Below are 21,767 nucleotides of genomic sequence, written 5' to 3'. Positions count from 1 at the left end.
GAGAGAGAGGGAAAAAAAAAAAAGCTCACCCACTCACACAAACAGAGGGCAGGAGAGCACTCTCTTTGTCTTTTGTTGCTTTCTCTCACTTCCTTGCTCTGTGTCTTCAAATGTCTGTAACTCCCTGCTCTGCAGCCCCTTTCATATGAGAAAGCGAATGAGAGAGTGTGTATGTGTGTGTGTGTGTGTGCACAGGGAAAGCCGTCATGCCTCAGCGCCCCGGGCCGGGAGGAGGAGAAGTGGGTGGAGTTTTAGACCTCAGAGAGCTGAATTCCTACCTCACATCCAACCAATCGGAGGCCTTGTTGCGGTTGACCAAAACCGTGGGGCCAGGCCGGGCCTCACTACCACACTCCAGCTTTAAAGCATTAGCTGGAGTTTGCAGTGTTAGGCTCAGGCTACATTTTACAGCAGTGTTGTGGATGATTGTCGCTGTTTTTATCTTGTTTTTGCCATTTTGCTAATATTTCAATATCAAATTCAATACAAATATTTAAAAAAAAACACTAATTCTAGGTTTTTATACAGTGGCAAGCCGAGGAAATTCTATATATCCGGCTTATTTCAGGCACAGCGATGAAATTACATCTCTACAGCTGCAAATGCCAGACAGTAGGTGATGTACAGTATGCTTATAAATAGTAAGACCTGCAAGGAACTAATAAGCCTAACTTGTTTTTTTTCCTTTCTCTGAGGGACAAACTAGTTGATTTGCTAAATCAATTTAGGCAAGTCTCCAAACTTTAAGTGAAAGACTCGAGTCACCTCGCGAAGCTACGCCAATACTACAAAGGTAATGTGATGTTTCCTTGTCTCTTCCCACGTCCCTCCCTCCTTCCTGCCAGAGAACAGTATTCTCATGTTTCGGCTGCTGTCCTTGGCCAGACATTTGTCAAGCAAGGCATTTGTCCACAGGAGTGACAGCAGATCTCACCCCTCCTCCTCCTCCTCCTGCTGTTCACACCAGTCTACTTTAACTTTACTCCAACCTTTCCCTTTCCTCCTCCTCCTCTTCCTCCTCCTCTTCCTCTTCATCTTCTCATCACATCAAGTCGCACTCATGCTGAAAGCCTTAGGGCCGTGTAATAAGAAAAATATCATACGATGATGTTTCCTTGCAGTAAAACGTTAAGCTTTATTATGTTGGGCTTTCGTTCAAACACAGTCTGCTGTTATCTGTCATAATAATTTCTTTATTATTAAGTCTGTTCTTCTTCAGACGACATGCTAATGTCCAGAAACTAGTATACACTCACAGTGACAATCCTGTCAATGTATATTGACCGTGTTCACATAATTACCTTCATTTCAACACAGAACACAAACAAGTACAGCTGCCATGGGAATGTCATTAGCGTTGCAGGTTTTGGTCATGAACCAAAGTACTGAAGCAAAGAGGAAAAGTCATCGGGATCACTGTCTGGGAGCCATTCATCTTTACATGTCATGGTAATTCAACCAACAGTTGTTGAGATATTTCAGTCTGGACCAAAGAGGGCGACCAACTGACCGGCAGATCAACAATTCCAACCCCTGGAACTATGCTGCTGCCGTGGCTAAAAATGCAACAATGTTGACAGAAAATAGGTGGAGCATTGCTCCATCTGCACCATTCCACACCACGTTTGTGCTTCTACCATTCCTAATATTATAACCAGTAATACTACTTTGTTTCATTTACTTAACCTCCGATGGACCGTTTAGTTCTTTAATTGTGTTTAAAGTAAACACATTTCCACTCACAGATATTGTGGTGATGAGATGTTACATTTGCAATTAAACTAATTACAATAACAGCAGCGGCGCTTTAAGAAAGTCGACAGGTTAGAATGAACTGATGACAGACAGCTCCATGTTTCTTCCACTCTACATTTAGTGAGTCCAAAAGCCAAACTGCAAACAGACCCGGGTTCCACACATACCCAGTAAAAGTGAAATGATACAAATTATTCTGGTGCAGAGGCAGTCTGAGACATCATGGAGGATTGAATAAATATGCTGATCTATTGCTTTCATATGGTTCTTGCTTCTGAGGCATTCGGCGCAACTATAAAACTCTGCAGTTAAACATCTTGTTGTGAGTTTGTCTTTGTGTGTTGTGCATCAAAGCATGGCGACGAGAGCTGTTTGACACATTCTGGCATGTGATTACTCCTTTTCTTTTTGTTTTGAAGGCTGGCTTGATCACTTCCAAATTCCCAGCACTGTTTGTGACAATTAGCAAGGCATTTATCCAGTGTTTTTTTTTCTTAGCTGAAAAGTCCCCATTTTACACGCTAGTTAAAAGTGCAGAATTATGTGGGCCAAATGTCTTATCACCTTTAAATGTGTTTTTTTTTTTATTTTTAAGTTATTAAACCAAGTTCATTCATGATATTGGGATTCATTAACATGTGTGTTGTGCAACAGAATAAGTGCATAAGATTTATTACAGTAATGCTGTGTTCTTTTGCCTGAAGTGTTCATAGTTTTAGCATGAACGTCATTCGATTTTCACTTTGTTCATGGCTCAGATTTCTTCAGTTGGAGTCCCTTTAGTAGGACAGATATTTCAGATTACTTCACAGGACAATTCAGAGACTTCGGCAGCAGGTTCCAGAGGAGACCTGTTCCAGTACTGGATACAGAGACTGTTGCCTGCAGAAAGAAGGCTGGGAACCAAGGAACACTCAGGTATTCCAATACCTACTTCAAGTGTGTTAGGATTGAAATGCACACCTACAGCTCGAGGGGGGGACTACATACTTACTTTTCCTCATTCCAGTCCACCAGCTGAGTTTCGAGACACAAACAGAGACTTTGAATAAAAACCCAGTTCTTATTTGTTTTCTGTGCGTTTCATTTACTTTGTAATTTTCCTATTGAACGTGTGGTTGCATTTATATTGAGGTAATGGCTCCCACCTTGTTGTTTCCATGCCTAATATGTAAAACTACAGCACTGTCATGTGTTTCTATTTTATTGTGGTTACGCCGATCTCAGTGTCTTCCGATTCTGCTCTATCCTCGCAGTTACATATTATTCATTACTCACACTGTAATTAGTAGTACCACATACTGTTTACATTAGCATGTGGTGGCCTGGTGGTTTGAGAGCTGGCTGAGGTTAAACCGGTAAGACTACAACACTAGACTAATCCCACCTTCAACAAACAATTACCAGCAAAAACACTGAAAAAAAAAAAAAAAAAAAAACGTGGGCGAGAGTAAAAATGGGAAAGACAGAAACCCAAAGGCTGAAGTGACATGGTAAGTGCTTCGGTATGTGGGCTATAGAGTTTCACAGGAACAAAAAGGGAAGTAGTCCACTCCTATAGACCACTCTGACACGCCTATCCTTTTATCTACCTCTCCGTGTCCGTCTCACTAATCCCTCAGCCCCCTTGTCACTCTGTTTATTTTCCTGAGTCGAACTGTGTGTGTTTTTATCAAAGGACGTGTGAAAAATTAGGAACATTCAGCGTGAAGACTATGTTTAACCCTGTGTTTGTTTAGTCTGTGCACACATTTGTGCAGGTGAGCGTGTTGAAGTCAGGTTCTTCTCAGGATTTGAGTTTTTTCAAAATGAGCAGTTATGCTGCCGCTGAAACAGAGTTAAGAGCACGTCAGCAGAAAGTGGAGACGTGATGTAGAAGAAAAGACGGGAGCAGTAGACCAGAGGTAAGCAGAGAAGAAAGAATGGGAAGTGGCAGAGTGACAAACAGAGGAAACAATCTGTCTAATGTGTATCCACAGCATCCTAATTATCTGCATGTCATCCCATACTCTGCTGAGTGCAAAAAAAATAAATAAATATATATATATCCAAAATGTTTGTGTATAACAAAATGACAATGCACTCCTGAGAAAAGCAGAGTCGGCGAAACATCCACACATCGAACAGACATCGAATCAGCTCACGATTTGTCTCCTGTCAGACAAATAAAGGGATGTGTATTTTAGTAGAAAGAAGAGTTGGACATGGGGGACAGTCAGGAATGCCAACGATTGCCATTTCGAAGACAAAGGTACTTGTGTGTGCGGCACGTGGGGTCAAGCTGCTACCATGCCTACCATGCCAGCAAGTGCTTTTTGTGGAAGGATTCCAAAGGGAATTCAACTTATAAAAGGCAAGAAGCGGGACGTCCTGGGGCCCAGCGGTCTAACACGCATACCGCGTAGTGTAGCTGCCGAGGCCCCGGTTACACTCTTGAACTTTGTCACATATCGTTCATGCTTCTTTATTCATATGTTTTCTGTCATTCTTTATTGTGCAGATCACAATCACTCTACTGAAAACCCCCACATGAGCTACTGTTATATAAATTTGATCCTGTATGTCATTGTTATTATTAGTTCTTCTATCTGAATCGTTGACGCCGCCGAGTTTCTTTGAGAGCTCCCTCGAGGAGAAGAGTTTCTAACAGCAAAAAACTTTTGTCTTTGCTGGCAGTGAACTTACAGAAACATTGGGTCTAAAAGCTGCGCTTGTAATTTAAAAAATGCCAACAGAGCAGCTTAATCTGAATACTTATAAAAACGCCAAAAAAAAAAAAAAAAGATACAATAATAGCCTTCAGTGCTCCCTTTGAAATCCTGAAACAATGCCTCTTTTGTCTTCTTTTAATTAATCAAAAACAGTGAGTCACGTTAATTAGCCGGATTATGTGTTGCGTTGTCATATCATAACCTCACACAGTGTATCGCACGTCTTTAATTGTTCACACGTGGGAGTTTTTCGAAACAAACAGAGCAGCTGATGTGGCGTGTTTGGCAGTTAACCTCGTGATCATGGATTCATTTAACTGTCGTGGTAAAAAAAAAAAAAACAGATTAGCAATCAAACCTCCAACAGTCTCGTGTTGCTGCTTCTTCGGCGCTCACATTTCAGGCTCAGATTACTGAATTTATCCAGCAGCGTTTGTACTGAAATACTCTGGTGGATCATCACAGATCTGTATCTGAGTAATCCACATAAACAAAGAGGAAGCATCAACAAAACACTGATTAAATCAGTTTGTCTTGCCCTCCTCGCATCCTACTTTGATTAGAATCCGCCGGGAAAAAGCTCAAGCCTGCTAACGTTCATGCTCTTTCTGACATTACCAGTTTCCTTTCACGTTGTCAATAGTTTCCAGCTCTCTTCAGCTCATTCCCTCACCCCTCACTCTCTCTCTCGCCTCCTCTTTGCTCAGTGTGGGACCGGCACATTTACATAAGATTCACAGAGAAATGAAAAGCACATTCCCAACATAAATTTGTTGTGAGCGTGTAACAGGCTCATGGCTGCGTTTTGGCTCGGTTTCTGGCCCTTGCAGTCACTTCAACTTAGACACACGTCAGACTCTTCAACGGCAAAAACATACCACGGACACACATTACCATACAAATGCAAAAACGCAATGGCGCCCACGCACGCCATCACAAACGCTGCTAAAACGCTGAAAAGAAGAGGCACAACATTTGTACTATCCGCCTTAACTCTATTGTCCCACGCGCTCTGCGTTGCTTTTCTCGGTTTCTCGTCCCTCCTTATGTCCCTCCTACCCTCCCTCACCCTTCCTCGGCAGGGCTCCGTTGACTGACAGTCTCTCATCAGGGGAGGCTTTCTGACAAATGGGGCCAAATGGAGTCGTGCCACTGTTGCTGCTGGCCGCGAGTCAGCTCTCTGAGGTTATTGCTTAGCTCTGCTCTTACAGTGTTATTTATATCCACACCATCACCAGACTAGTTTTGAGTGTTTGATGAACTTTTCATGTGCCATCTCCTGTGTGGACCTCGCAGCTGCGGACCGTTTGGTCGATTTAGGTGTCACGACAATACGATTAGAAAACGCTAGATTTATTTCTTGTGATTTTTTTTTTGCACGACTTGACAAGACAGAATCCGTTTGAGAAAACCAAAGATGAAGGGATGTTGTTGCACTTTTTAGGTTTTACTGCTATGTAAAGCCAAAAAAGAGTTGGTCATCTGCGAGAGCAGTGAAGGCAGTACTGGCCTTTTTTTGGACTTGCAGGACTTTAAGAACCATCATTTCAATCACAGGAAGCGAGCTCAAGATTTAGGCCCAAATCAGCGGCTGCGGCGAAAAACGCAGGTTTTCCCATTCATTTGAATGGGAGTGGTGCGATGTGGGACGCAGGGTGTGCCAGAAGGAAAACGCGGCAGAGAAGGTGAGCCAGATTCAACTTTTGGGAAAAAAGAAAAAAGGCAGCCTGAAATGTCACTGAAATCCTGGGTGCTATCCAGGTGGAGTTCATGCACCAAGCTATGATACTCTCCCAGTTGTGTCCTGGCTTGGTTTCTTTCATGTACCCAGCTTCTATGTCTGTATCTGGCTCAAAGTCCATGCTGCAAAATAAGCGACACCAAGAAGTTTCCTTTGGTGTGTGTCCGATGGTTTGAGAGAGAGAGAGAGGGAGTGCCGAGAGCAAGAAAGTCAATGAATCTGAGAAGTAGAAAGTTGCTTTCCGGTTGTTAAATAGACGTTATGTTCATCACCCTCAACTTGCCAATTGCTTCATTGTGGTTACATACCATAAACAGACAAATTATGTGCTACAACACACAAGAAAATTGAATATCACACTCAGGAGATAGATATCTTGGTGTCTTCTTACATCATCCATCACAAATCACACGTTCCTAAATCACAAAGACCAGCACAATTTTTCTACACACACAGAAATGATGTCTCAAACCAAAGCAGGCACTTGGCACTGGGTTTTATATGCAGGAAAAGTTCTGACCCCGAGTTCCAACATACTAATTCTCAGTTATTTGGACAAAATTACCAGTAGCTGACAGGACAGCTTTTACCAGTAGCTGACAGGAGTTAAAATGCACCCTGAAATGTTCGGAGGAAACATCAGGACCATGTTTGTCCCAGCTATAGCTTGGACACCTGGATCGGGATTTATCCAAATATGTAGTGTAGTGTCAACACATATGTGTCCTTGACCTCCTCGAGGGACCACCTAGTCAGGTTTGTGGTAAATATACATCGCTCAGTGAAGCTACCTAACATAGACCGCTGTGGACTTCTCTCTCTGTCCTGTGTTTTCATGCCTCTTTTGATTGCTTTTGCTTTTCTCATTTTGTGGTGCCATCCATTATGCAAATATCCACAGCGATCCTCTCGTGCGGTTGCATAGCTGAGCCCAGATGCGTGTGATTTAGGTTGTTTTTTGTTTTGTTTTTTTCTTCCCTCGGTCGTCGGAAACATCCGCAGTTTTCCCCACAGATAAAGCCAAATGTAAGCATGGAAGCAAATTCCCATCACAAGTAGCCACTCGAGACGCATTCGAGAAGAATTTTAAAGCCGAGTGTGTCTCAACTGGAAGATATCAGGTCTTCTCAAAGTATTCTCAAGGTATTCGCTAATAAGCTTTTGGCTCAGTAATAATGAGGTGTAAATAAGTTTATTTACGTAAAAGATGTTAAGTTAATGTTTGATTTTTATTCTAAAATAACACCCATGCCCCAAATGTCTACTAGAACGAGTTTAGTTAAGCCACAATACACAGTCTGTCATGACGTTTTTTTCCAGCTGAACTAATCCAGCGCCACTTGCCTTGACCTTTGGAAGAGCACGACAAGCAGCATGGCTTTTTAATTCCACTTATCATATATTTGAAATGCTTCAGATAATGCTAGAGCAGCCTATTAGAAGAGAGTGAGTATGTGGAACATCAGCTTAAAGCTAGCTGCCTCCGTTGACAGCAGAAGGGAGTCTGCTTATATTCCGGATGCATCGATATCCAGAAATCAGAACTGACCTGGATGCACAATCAATACACAATCTGACCTGTCTGCTTTGTTTTTACCAGCCGCTGACAATGTTAAAACAATGTGGCAATGTGATAGGTCAGCCCACAAATGTATTGTTTTGGTTCACTGGTCTCATAGTCATGTTTTTAACCACAGTAGGCAGCTGTTTTCAGGAAAGGAGCTCTAAAAACACCACTGTGCACTACCTGGGGACATTAGTTACTGACTAGATGAACAGAATGGAACACTGAGCAGCTATAGAGCCAGATGTTTCCAAAAAGAAACCAAAAACTGAGCCAAAGAAAATGAATAATGGACCTATACTCATTAGTGGGCCAAATGAATAATAATACTGTACCGTTGGGGGTACTTCCAGTTCATGCTGGAAGAAGTAGAACTACAGCAAAGCTACCCTAGAGAGAAATCTAGCTTAGTTGACTAAAACTACTTAGAAAAAAGTATTTCTACAAAAAGACGCCACTCAATTGAGTTTGTAGCCAAAGGTGCTCACTTGATGTTCAGTCATCTTCAGTGGAGTGTGTTTACCCTTGGCTTGCATAGTTCTGAAGTAAAAACAGGCTTTGTTGGTGGAGCCGGTCAGTGTCATGTATTTTCTGGAGTGATCTGTCCTTGGGCTAAGATTCATGAGGTTTGTCGCTGTAGCACTGAGCGACTCCCACTCCTTTTTTTGGTGCATGCACCACACAAAGGTCAAGTGTGTGGCGGTGGCTGCCTGACGAATGCGTTGCCTGGACATGCCTTCACAGCAGTGCCAGTCAGGATGAAGGGAAAACGCGATGGCTTGTCAAAATGGATTCAATTACAGCAGAGAAAGCTACAGCGTTGTTTGTAGTCTTAGATATTATCTACACAGAAAATCAAGCCACTGCGCAACATAGTTAAACTGTTTGTTTGTCTGTAACAAGCAATCTTTTTTAGCTTCTTTCACCCTAATGTGTTGGTTTCATGGACCACACTTTTATTTGCCAGCTAACTGTACACTATAAAAACGGCAGACAGACTGAGTTAGTGAAGAGTTAGTGAAAAAAAGTCAAACATCAAGCAAGTTTAAATTCCAGAGTTTGTGGTCGGTCCAACTTCTTGCCTCAAACACAGAAATAGTCCTTTAAAGCAGTGAAAGGAGCCAAAATGTCTATTTCCACCAAAAGTTTAATATCTAGATCTTCCTTAACACAAGCGCACAAAAAAGACCTACGCCCACAACCATGTTTACAGCTGGAAAACTGGACAGACTAAACATATTTTTCAGCAGTCTCGAAAACCCCTTCAACAACACTCATCTGCCAAGGCCACAGCCTCATAGAGTGAAGAAAGTCTGTTGTACACCAGAATGAACTTGACTCAACCATGAGGCCCGTTGCGAGATAGTGTTTCCTCTCTTAAAACTTGATTAAAACGTATAAGCTGACGGGCCCAGTTGCTAAATTTACACACTCAGCTCCGGAGTCTCGTTAGATTTTAGCACATGACAACACAAGCGAGAATAAATCTTTTATTAAAAGCTGAACATTCTTCGAGACAAAGCCCTGCAGCGCTTTCGCCCACAAGACCACACTTTCATCTGGATGAAATCTGGGAATTTTAGAAGTGTAGTCAGAAAACCCTAATTCACCTCAAAATGGAAAACGAGAGAAAAGCCCCTTGTTTTTCACAAAAAAAAAAAAAAAAAAAAAAAATGCCTCGTAGCAGATCGAGAGGAAATCTCAACTGGTTCAATCCCTCCATCTACAATCACACAAACACAAAAATGCCCCTGTGTTTTCTCCTCCAGTACACGAGCAGGCATTCAACCTCTCTCAACTAGGACAAAAACATGCAGACCTATTTACATGTCAATGAAGGCCATGGATAAGGACTTTTCTCTGCCTCTGCCCTTTTTTAGTTCCCTCCCTCAAACTTCCTCTCATCTCTGTGTGCTCCTGTAAGTAGATGTGCTCATTTTGATCAGCCTGATAAAGGCACGCCGATATACTTCTCAGCCTATTCCTGAATAAAATGCACGGGCGTACCACAGCTCTAGACTCGCTTCAAACGTGATTAAACGTGCGGATTGAGTTCATGTAACTTTTACATCAGCTTGTCTGTCTTGTCTACTGTCATCTAAAGTACCGTGCAGCATCTGTATCTCAGCATCTCATTAGCTGCGGTGTGTTTGCTATAGTACAACAATCATATGGAATGCACAGCAAAGCTTTGCTCTTAGATTTGTTAGAATCAACAGCAGTGATGTCTGAGCATCATGCATGCGTTCGTGTGAGCCAGAGTGTAAACTGAAACCTGCGAGCATCACGAAGTGTCAACTCCTCCTGAGGGTTTGAGAACCCGAAGTGAGAATGTAATCAGATGATATCAGATTATTGCCCGCTTTCTACTCTAACTTTTCTATTTATATTCTTTGTTATATCTTCCGAGGCTGTGAACATTGAGAGAGGTCGGGTGACTTGTTTGAGAGGAGACAGAAGTCGAACCACTGTATTGAGTTGACATTTTATGTTTGGAAACCTCACTGCGAAGAGGTGAGAAAACACTCGACGTTCTCACTTATTTGGGGCGAGATTGTCAACAGAAGTTTGGTGAAATCTCGAGAGATGGATTCAAAGTGTTGAAGTTTAGTCCTTAGCCGTTTTCTTTCCCTTTTCTTTGTCTCTCCGTCTCCGTCGTGGCAGACAGCCCAGCGCATAAAGCAATGTGGCTTAGAACGCTGGCGAAGAGAAACTATGGTCTCTTGGAAATATGTTCTCCGTTGACTCATTCCGTTAACCACATTCTTCATCAGCAGCAGCAGCACAGCAGAGTCCTTCCCATCGGCCATGAAGACAAAACACCGTCTTTTCTGGCCCAGTTAATAATACACCAGTTTTTTTTCTGCCTTTTAACTATCTAGTTTAGGCTCTAACATTTGGATCAGTGGAGAAAAGAAAAAGAGGCAGCGGAAAATGAGGGGGAAGAGAAAGAGCGAGCGCTCTCACTGGCCTACAGTGCAGTCCAGATCCCCCTGGATTTATTTGTGTACATAACTCTTTCTCTTTCTGTCTCTCCCCTACTCTTTCCCTCTCCCACTTTCATTCTTTTTTGCGCCGCGCTGTGTCTCTAACACGCACGCCCACGCGCTGCAACCCGCCGCACAGCAGACGACTATACAGATGCATGTAACCATCAAATTATCTTGCTGCTTTTGAACAGAAATGGTACACCCACGGCCCTGACTGTGCCACAGTTATTTGTTCCATTCAAAAAAGGACAAGAGGACGGCTTCCTGCTCCACAAAGCTGCTTTTTACACTAGAACAGGCAGATGTAGGACGGACAGAAGACACGACCGATTCCAAAGAGTCATCGTTCAACACACAGCTTTGAACTTTCTTCCAACGCAGCCACAAAAAAAACAACCTTACAACCTGTGAAAGTAATCACAAAAAGGTCATTGGACCAGAATGTCGTTAGCAGGCTGTTGATTTCATCACATTGCCATGTAACACCCCTCACCCCTCAGCCCCCTACCCAACAGAACAGACTGAAGTCCCATTCATATGACCACAGAGGCTCCAGTCAACAGTTTAAGAGCCAAATGGAGAGCCTAGTCATAGTAGCAAGCTAACTGGAAAACCATGTGACCTGATTCCCTTGTTCACCAACATGCTCTGCAACTTTTTTTCCACAGTATCGCTTCCATCATTCCTTGTCTTTTCCTCCCACCCAAATCTCACACTCACCATGCTGCGCCTCTGGATGGGTGCTGGCGTCGGGGTCCATGTTAAAATTCACAGGGTGAAGAGCGCCCAGAACATCACACCCATATCCCGAAAGCAAAGTCGACCCCGTGAGCGAACTGTAACTACTGAAACTATTACTACAACTACTGTTTTATGTCTACTGCCGCCGCCACTGCCGTCTGCTCGCTGCTGTTCTCTCTCCAGTCAGAGCTGCTGGCTCTGGTCTGGCCCCTGCAGCCTGCCAGCTCAGCTCAGGCTTCTACCGCTGTGTTACATCTGTCTGAACGAGCCCCTCTCTGGAGAGTGGAGAGAGAGAGTGTGTGTGTGTGTGAGAGAGAGAGAGAGTGTGACCAAGTACAGAAAGGGAGGGAGGAGAGAGAGGAGCAGTTTCCACATTGTGGTGTTGGACAGAGAGAGAGTGAGAGAGAGATATGGGTGGAGAAGGTTGTGGCAGTGTTGAATGTTTCCACTTTGATCAATTTTACACTCTCAGCATATTTTTTTCTCATCACCCAGAGAACTCTGTAACATCAGTTTGGAAAACATTAACATGCCGGCGGAATCAAGGAATTCATATGGTACTGCAGTCTGGATGGTAACAATGGTTGGACTGACAGGGTTGTGCTGGCTGGGCATGGTTTTTACTCTCATTTCATTTCATGCTGCTTAAGCCGATCTGAATTAACAGCTTGTTGGACAAGTTAAGATTAGAGCCGCAATTAACAACTATTTCCATTTACTATGAAATGGAAAATACTAGAATAAATTGGTATTATTTACCAAAACCCAAGTATGTTTGCATTAGCATATGAGCAGCCCTATGTATATAGGATTTTGCCGAGAGCAGGGAAGGGTGCATATTGAACAATCGGGGGATCAGAGGGAGAAACAGTGGAGCTCAAAAGAAATTCTTGAGTTTAACATGCTGATCCAAATATGCAAACTCATCTACCTCCAACACTTAAAAGCCATCAAGGTTTGGCAGCAATGACTGGCAGCTGGATTTGTACACTAACAACACAACTTCTTTATATTTTCCTGTTTCTAGTTGAGTAATTATACGAAAAAATCCTCAACGAAGAGGTGCAACACAGCAAAACGGAGCCCAGCCGACCTTCACCGTGAAAACATTTTAATCTCAGCTATCCCGGGTTGTTGATAGCTCCCTGTATTTGAGATGTTTTGAGTTCGCCTTTATTAAAACTGCAAGACAACACATTGACAAGGCAAAACAATCCATCCAATTATTTAGTGGTTTGTTGGCAGGATGGACTCAACTGACTGGCGCAAAGCCAGCAAATACCATTCAGGCTAATGACAGCTAACTGTGATGATAAACTCAGAGGTAAGCCAACCATCGGTCAGTTATCCGGTTTAATTTAATCCAATCTTAAGTGTTACAGCTTCAGTGAAATGAAGTGATGGAGGAAGTAAGAGCATGTAAATAGGGCAGCATATGCCCCAGCATCTTTAAAGAACCAAGAGAAGAACGCCCCTTGGTAAAAATTAAGTGTAGTTGTTCTGGTGGGAGCGTAGCAGCGCTCTCCCATCGCCAGCGTGTTTGTGCCAAAAAACCTCGACAAGTTCAAAGGAACAGAGGAGGAAAGCGCTCACTATTCAGACGGAGGATAAGACGAGATGAGAGCGCTCTCTGATTTGCTGTGCTGGATTCCTATTCAACTAAGTGTTTGTTTTTATTCATCATGCTGCTTATTTAGGGCCCCGTGTAAGGCAAGGACAAGAGCAGGCGGGGCCTACGCAAATGAATAATTTAGTTAAACACAGTCCGTGTGAGTGTTTGTAGCGTTGTGATGAAGAACGTGATATGAAAGCCCACGCAGGTGCACAAGGACGTAGACGTGCGAATGCAGTTTTAAAGGTTAGAAACCAAAGAGGTGGACGAGAACGTGTATTGTTGTTTGGTTTTCAAGGATAAACGTTTGTTTTTGTTCATGTGAAATATTATTTTGCCAGTGAAACCCATTGAATATGTTTATTGAAACTGTTATCAGTAACAATATTGTGCATATATCTTTATTGAAGTTTGATTGCATTATGTAAGGGATTGTTATCATTCCACAGCCGTGATGCTGTGCTAATGACAAGTTAAAGCAGAAAAGTTTTCTATTTCCTCATCATATCAGTCTATTTTTTTGCCACTGGTATTTCAGTTTTGTGAAACACCATGAAGTTCAATGTATGTAATTATAATAATTATATATATTCATGTATTGTAATGAATTCTAGCTACAATGCAGAAAAGTGTATAGCTTCACGATGGAAATCTGAATCAGCGATTTCAAGAATTATCTTACATCAGCATCACGGAAAAGTTTCAAATGTCACTGGCAGAGTTGCAAAGGTACCCTGTAATTAGCGAACGAGCCGGCAGACGGTGTTTTCTCTGTCAGCCTCTGTCTCCTCTCAGATAAACAAAATCAACCTAATCATAGATCCGGTATAATGATGCGTCTTACGCTCGTTTCTCATCATTGTGTCATCACTCCCATCAGCGAAGATGGATTACAGAACGGGATGCACTTTGTGTTGGTGTATATGTATGTGTGTGTGATTTAGCTCTGAACGATAAGAGTAAATAAGACGTTGCTGTGTTCCAATATACGCTTTGCATATGCTTTGGATGCTGAATTACAGGCAACAGGTAATAGAAGCTGCAGCTCGTCTCATCTAGCTCTTATCATACTCTCCGTTTCATATGTGACCTCTTTTGGGAGACAGGGGGCGTGATTGAAGGAGACAAAAACAAAAAAACAAAGATGTATCAAATAACATGACTTCATGTTTCACCTTACAGAAACTTGTGCCTGATGAATGAGTAAATATATGTTGTCATGCCAACTACGCAACTGAGAAACACATTTGTAAATTCTCTGAAGTGCACTAAAGTTATAGCTTTAATATTGACACTGAACTAAATGGCTCCATCTAATGGTCACTGGTTGGTAGAAAGACAATTCCTCTGGGCATAGACGGCCTGCAGAAATCAAGATTCTGACTCCGGTACAAAGCATCGTTGCGGTCACAAAGAACCATGCAAGAATATTGGTTGGAAAATGTTCAAACAACATTGTCAAGCCCGGAATAACACTGTCCAAGAACACTGTCTCAGGGATCGAGGGCAACAATTACCCCAGGGAATGACTAAACTTAATAAAACCGTAACCTAACGTTCTGTACTGTACTGCAAAATAATGTACTGACATCATGAAAAAGCACTTCAACTAAACAACCATTGCACCCTCTGATTTAAAGGTGGATCATATTAAGTTGCATGCCAGCCCACAACCCAGCAACGGTAACTGTGGGATACAAATGCTTTAAATGTCAAACCTCAGTGCCACCTAGTGTCTCATCTTGACCGATTCCGTGTGTTCGTCCTCGAAGAGACATCCACAGACTTCACCAGCTTTTACTGAGCCGCTCCATCTTGTCCTTAGACGTAAGTGGATACACCAGCACACCCAGAAAAGTAATGGTATCAAATTCCAAACATTACATTGTTATCAAAGGCAACATGACAGCTGCCGTCTGAGAGCAGGCAAAACATTTTTCAGAGTCCGTCTTAGTGGTTAGAATGAAGCGTCCTGAGTGCAGTGGAGTGCTATGAAGCAGCAAGCTCTCCATCTAGTGGATATATGAGTCCCAGCAATTTCAAATGGTTTACCCAGGCATGTGAGCAATGCAAGGCTAAGTTGCATGTGTAAGTGTTAGTGGTTATGTCACTGAGAAGAAGAAATAAGTGTTTCTTTTTGAGTTACATTGCTTATTTGACCTTCGTATATCATGTTAGTTCAGTTTCAGCCAAGATATGAGGTTATATATGCATCCTGTTATATAACACAAGGTATGCAGTTTAAAGGCTGGAAGAGGACACCGTTTTATGTACATACGGAGTCACGTGGGCGGACAAGAACGTGGTAAACTAGCAGGACGTGCAGTATAGTACTGCAAAGTAGCAGAACATGTAGAGAGCAAGGGGACAAAAAATGCCAGAATTAGCAAAAAAGGCTTTTCATCTATAGTTGTGTTAAAAAGGCAAAAGCAGCATGGTAAGATGCTGTGTATAGCAGCAGCAAAATGAGTTTAGTGCTACCATGCGTATGTATTATTAACCCATTGTTTTTAATTGGTTACGGAAAGATCTGTCAGTGTTTCGCTGATGTAATATGGAATTATACTCTCTTAAACCTCTGGCACTTTTCCACAGCAGAATAGTGCAGTCTCCTCTTGCAGACTCCCCTTAGTGACACGATTAGTCGTGGTTCTTCTGATGATGCCATGGTGGAGCTAAGTCATGGGCGACTTTGTGTGCCAAGCACAAGTTTGCACATTTTTATCAGGTCATCCCAACTCAGATTTATTTTAGAATTAGGGTAGTGATGAAAGTGCTTGTGTTTGACTGGTTTCAGTGTACTATGGGCGGCCTGTGACCAGCTTGTAAAACAGGAACTCATTACATAAAACGTAAAAAATATGTTGGCAGCCTTTGAACCCGTGATTTCTGATGAGCAGGACTGAACTTGACTTTACCTGTAACCTGATTAAAAAAGCCAAAAACTCGGGGCGGTCGGTAGCGTAGTGGGTTAAGCGGCCGCCCCGTGTGTGGAGGCTATAGTCTTCGCTGCAGCTGGCCCCAGTTCGAATCCTGCATCGGACGGCCATTTACTGCGTGTCACTCCCCCTCTCTCTGCCCCCTGCTTCCTGTCTATCTTCAGCTGTACTATCATTAAAGGCATAAAAGGCCAAAAAAAAAAAAAAACCCAGAGCCATAACTTCTTCTTTTTATGTCCATGTTGAACGAGTGCTAAATGTTTGAGTTCCGGATGATCAATCATTCTAATTTAATTAAATAGTTTCATGAAAGCAAGTAAAGTGTTCCCAGTGTCTGGATTTGTGTGTGTGTGATGCTTCCTGATCACTGCATGCAAAAGGTACGCTATGTCCTCGGGCTACTCACCGCTCTCGGTGGACAGCTGGCTGTGGAATTCGGGAAACTGTGATTCCACCGGAACGCTGATGGTGCGTCGCAAAAGGTGGACCTTGCCGGACGCCGAGCGCCTCTCCTGCAAAAAAAAGGGACGGATCTGTTGAGAGAAAGGGAGAGAGAAAGAAGGAGACAGAAACAGAGCGAGAAATTCAAAGACAGATAAAAGGCCGAATACGTCCAACAAAGACACAAAGTGAGCGCATGGAGAAGACAGCTAGAAATACAATAGTCACCCAGGCTCCTTATCTATGATGTTGGTTATTCTGGTCACCATGTGTAATGCTGTGTTGGGCCAATAGCGCACAAAAGCTCCAGAGCTTCTGATAAATGAGCACTCATTGAATAAAACAAGAACAGACATTAGCGGCGCATCAGTCTGTGTCAGCCCGTATCTTCCTACGGCTTGCATACCAAATGTTTGCCTCCGAAAAGATTAAACAGACAAAGAGAGAAAGGATGGCCGCGGTGAGAGAGTGGTGACTGAGGTAGAAAAAGGGAACGGGCCTGATGTCCTTCATGAGGGGTGATAATGGCTTATCGAACATCCTCACACCTCTCAACTCAATGCAGTACCCTGTCTGTCTTGTTTTCTCTATCCCTCTGTTCCCACATTTATCTCTTTTGTGTCTCCTCTTTACTTGCCCCCTGGGACTTTGTGTTTAAGGACAGCTCTCACTGACACCGCCTCTGACGTAGAGACAATGTCTGATGGTCTGAGCCATAATGACTAAGCAATATAAGCTGTAATTTGAGTCCCAGTACTGACGGCGACATTTCTGCCTGGGATAGTACAGTGGTGTAAAAGGGCCGCGGCGTCTGGCTTCCAGGAACACTGTCCCTCTGGGGACTGGAGTCTAATTTGTGGCTTTATTATAATAATTAAAGGTCAAAGCAGATTAAATATTAAAGTGCTTTAAAATTGTTCTGATGAGATAAGAAACTCATCTAACTAACTTTTCTGTGAAAGGATTAACTGGGGGAAACATATTTCAAACAGGAAACAGTATCTTTTCACTTGGTGCTAATCAAATTAAGATAATTGCTTTTGCCGTGGATGTAAGCGCTGACGTAAGCAAACTGGAACTGGAGGCTAAAAACACTGGTCAGTGGTCCTCTCAAGTATCCTCAGTCGTGCAGGAAACTTTGCCTGCTGTCACCAGCACAAAGGAACTTATGTGCCTTTAATCATGAGCCCCCTCTACTGGCTGTCAAGAGTAAAGAGCTGAACTGGATCACTTATTTTACAGTGTGTTTCCGGGCCTGAGGAACAAGTGAAGACTTCACAACATGCTGAAGGTCAAACTCTAGACATCCATCTGGAATAACTCCTTTCTTTCAGTTTTATCAAGAAATGCGTCACGCTTGCTGAATGTTGAGATTGTTATCCTCCCTCACAAAGTTTTGCACTCACTCTGAATTCCTTGTTTTTGTCTCGCTCTGTGTTTGCCCGAAGGATAATTTGTCTTGCGATTAGGAAAAATGTCACGTTGTACAAAACGACTAAAGGCCTAATTACCTTTGGCAAACAAGACAATCATTTATTAAGTAAACATTCTATTAGGAAAAGACAATATCAGCATCAGCTGTTCACGCTGATACAGCGCTGCCGTTCATTTCTCTGTTTTTCATAATATCTCAGAGTTCAAGAGAAGCACGAGTGTAGAGGGAAGAGAAACAGAGCCCGGCATGGCTGTGAGGAAAAAGTAAACCGACTGAAGGAGGAGACAGTGAAAGAATCCAAAAGAATAAAGACAAAAAGACAAAAAAGGGTAAAACAAAAAAGGCAGAGACAAAAGAATAAAGAAAAGGAGCGACTGTTTACCAGAACCCCCTACAGCAAAAACCTCCTTCACAGCCAACAATCAATCAAAACATTTGTGCAAAGTCTTTTTGTTCACAATGATTTCTCTTTCATCTCCCTTTTGAAACTTACATTTTTGTTCACTCTTTGTGTTTGCTCACAGTGCCGTAGAACAATAGAAACCCAACAAATACAAAAGTTCAAGTTTGCAAGTTTGAGCAAACAAATAGTGAACAAACACAAATATATATTGTTACATAATGAATCTATGGAGATGTTGATATGTAGCATTCATTCCTGTAAGTACAGTCACTTATTTCATCATGATAAAAAAGCTGCAGCGTGCAGTGGCATCATCAGTGTGTCATGTTCACACAACAAAGTCAACGAACGAGTTCAAACTATTCTTATATTTTAGATTTGTCTTGTTTTCTTCCACATGTTGCATTCTGTATTGTATTGATGGTGCCACACCTGCAGTTATGTAGGCTGCATGATTAAGCTAAATTGTTATATATATATAACAAACCCACCTGTCAATCAAAGCAGCCAGGCTGTTTAATAATGCAAAATTTGTGGGTGAGTTCAGTACAGTACAGTTTCATGAATGGGGGAAATTAGCTATAGAGACCAAAACTGTTTTTTGTACCAGGCTGTAAACATGTTTATTTCTGCTGTGAAGTTTTAATGAACATTTAAAGAACATTTTAATGTAGGGAAGTTCTGTAGCCTGCCTCAAGTGGACATTTAAGGAACTGTAGGCACTTAGGCTACACTTCACAGTCATGGAGGTTGCCGCTTGATGTCCCTCAGAAGTGTATATGACTTGGACTGCAGGATTGCTTGTTCATACATGTGGCGGTTGATGCTCTGACCCGTTCTACTTAAGAGTGTTTATCTCTGTCCCATTACACCTTCATCTGGAGCCAGTAAATTATAAGACTGTTTCATCGTTCTGACCCGCAGTGCGCTGACGTCGCAGAAATCGCAGCAGTGTTACGGATGACCTTTCAGAGTGCGGGTCTCTAGATGGATGCGTTTTAAAAAGCTGTTGTTCTTTGTTGCTGTGAAACAAAAAGCACTGTCGCGGAAAGGCCGCTAGTGGGGTCGACTGAAATAATTCCTCCCTGTAATTATTACTCTATTTCAACATGGCATACCTCAAAGAAAAACCGAAGCCACACTTTTCTCTCCACAGTTCCAGACCGGCTGTCATGTAAAAACTTCAAATCCAATAGTCTGGGTGCTTTTGTGACTTTGACACAGTGCATTGATGTCTGAGCACCAGTGTGATCAACTTAAGTGTTCTTGCAGAAGATACTGTGTTCCCGGAGAGGAGCAGTGTTCTGTCCCAGTTGCTGTGCTAAAACCATTAAAATTACAGAAGAGGACTTGAGAAATTCCCCCAAGGCGGCTTGAATTTCATTTGTTGAAACGCTTCTTAGATAATGGCATCAGTTGAAACTGCTCATCGTGTGACTATGAGTACTCCAATAATTCATTTCTTCTGAACATTCATTTCTATCCTCTTTTATTTATAAATTGATTCCATAATGTGATATACATTCATATCAGTGAGTAGGGGTGTAAAACTGGGATTGAAAAACAGAGACAGAGTATTGCGGACTGAACAATGTAATTCAAATCACCCTGCTGGCTTCTGTTTGTTCCTAACAACAGGACCTCTAATCTCACGGAAACTTGCATAATCCAGTGTGACACTAATCAAAACAACGGAGGCAAAGAGCCAGACTCAGCTCGCTCTGCATAACCTGCAGACTGGTGGCCTTCGCTGTGGGATGAATTTAAATGTAGAATGAATGAATTCTCTCACACAACACTCAGGATTCATTCAGGAGCTTGTGTTTCTCCAGAGGTACTTATTGTTATCACAGCCTGACGGATAGTGTATCTCCAAGGCCTTTACTTATATTGATTTTAAAATATATGATAACGATATCTGCTGATACTATAATACATTTTTTAACTTTAACAAACATCTTAATATGGATATATACTATACCCAGCTCGAAATTTCTGTTCAATTTCGTGCCACTTATCGATAGATATCTGTAAAAAGCTAATATCAGATGACATTTTGCTCTATATTACTTTGTTATCATATAAACATGATTAAAACTTACACAAAAAAAAAAAAAAATTCAATATTTATCCAAGTTTCCTTGAGTTTTCCTTAAAAAAACATTGGATGGGGCAGTCGGTAACATAGTGGGTTAAGCGGCCGCCCCATGTGTGGAGGCTATAGTCCTATCCACATGAATTTAAAGGTTGGTGTGTAGGATTAAGCAGCATCTATCTGTGAAATTGTAGAATGCAATTAACAGGATACTGCTCACCTCATCCTCACCTTTCAAGAAATATTGGCTGTGAAATATGGGAACATTTCAAAATACGCTATCTGGAGCCAGTGTTTGGTTTATCTGCTCTGGGCTACTGAATAAACACGGCAGTCCCACATGGCAGGATCCCTGGACCTGCTCTGTCTGTTGGTATAAATTGCTCATTGTAAGGTAACAGAAACACAATGATTCTTATTTTCAGGTGATTATACACCACTGAAAACATGAACATGACTTGAAATGTCTGCCTAAATCTCCCTAAAATCTTCCACATTTGTGCCAGAAGCAGAAGTAGATGAAACTGACAAGGACAAGAGAAAGTGAAGAACACGAACAGACGAGAAAGACAATGGTGACACAGAAGGACGTGACAGAAAAGACATTGTACTGTTTGCTCTCACCACCTCCTCCTCATTCAGAAGCAGCATCTGACAGTCGGCAACCACGCAGTACTTTGGGTTCCACACGGTTTGCTCTTCGTAAGAGTGACCACGTGAGATCCAGTGTCTCGACGGGCACTGCACATCTAGAAAAAGGAAAGAAAGAAAGAAACCACACAAAGAAAGACATTAGCTGTGAGGAAAATGCATGTGAAAATAATCTAAAATATTTGTTTAGAAACAGACAATCATCTTGCAACTCGTGCACACAACTTGTTCAGCGAACACAAAAACTCTTTTCTTAATTAGAAACACCAGAGGTAAAGACCACCGCATGCGCTCATCTTTTTTCTTTCCCCCCACCTCCGTCATTCTGTGGATGTCAGGTGAAGTGAGGATAAATATAAAACAACAGAGACAGGCATAAACTGGATTGTCCCCCTCATCTCCGACGATGATGTGACATAAATCTCAGGAAAGCAATAAGGCTACATGTGCTTTTTCACACAGGAAACGCGATCCATCAATTCTCACACATGGCTCACTGTTACAGATTTACCGTGACCGCATCATTCGGCGTGGAGCACAGTCCAACTGTTTCATTACAGATGTGTTTTAAGCTTATTGGCATCTCAGATATTTCTCACGCTTCCATGGCCTACGCTCGAAATAACGTGTTGGTGCAGCTTTTTGTTGTGTGGTTCAGCTAAAGGCTAGTGAGAGCAGTATGTGGGTCA

At 42.3% G+C, this 21,767-nt stretch overlaps 1 protein-coding gene across 6 annotated transcripts in view; it reads right to left on the bottom strand.

Moving 5' to 3' along the window:
* Positions 1-21,175, bottom strand: part of LOC104928182 (disabled homolog 2-interacting protein) — a 126,508-nt gene extending 105,333 nt beyond the window's left edge. For 2 of the 6 annotated variants that reach the window (XM_027281959.1, XM_027281960.1), the window contains exons 1-2: positions 21,052-21,175; positions 16,460-16,586 (exon numbers count right to left, since the gene is read on the bottom strand). In XM_027281959.1, the coding sequence (XP_027137760.1) occupies positions 16,460-16,586; positions 21,052-21,078 (154 nt within the window). In that variant the 5' untranslated portion in view covers positions 21,079-21,175. Of the gene's footprint in view, positions 1-11,481; positions 11,772-16,459; positions 16,587-21,051 lie in introns of those variants that run through there. The other 4 variants (XM_019269102.2, XM_019269103.2, XM_027281962.1 and 1 more) reach the window with 3 other exon arrangements.
* Positions 21,176-21,767: the final 592 nt, after the last annotated feature.

The sequence above is a fragment of the Larimichthys crocea genome, chromosome IX (genome assembly GCF_000972845.2).
Source record: "Larimichthys crocea isolate SSNF chromosome IX, L_crocea_2.0, whole genome shotgun sequence".
Lineage (NCBI taxonomy): Eukaryota > Metazoa > Chordata > Actinopteri > Sciaenidae > Larimichthys > Larimichthys crocea.
Note: the sequence above shows the minus strand (reverse complement) of the source record. Positions and strands in the feature narration are given on the sequence as shown.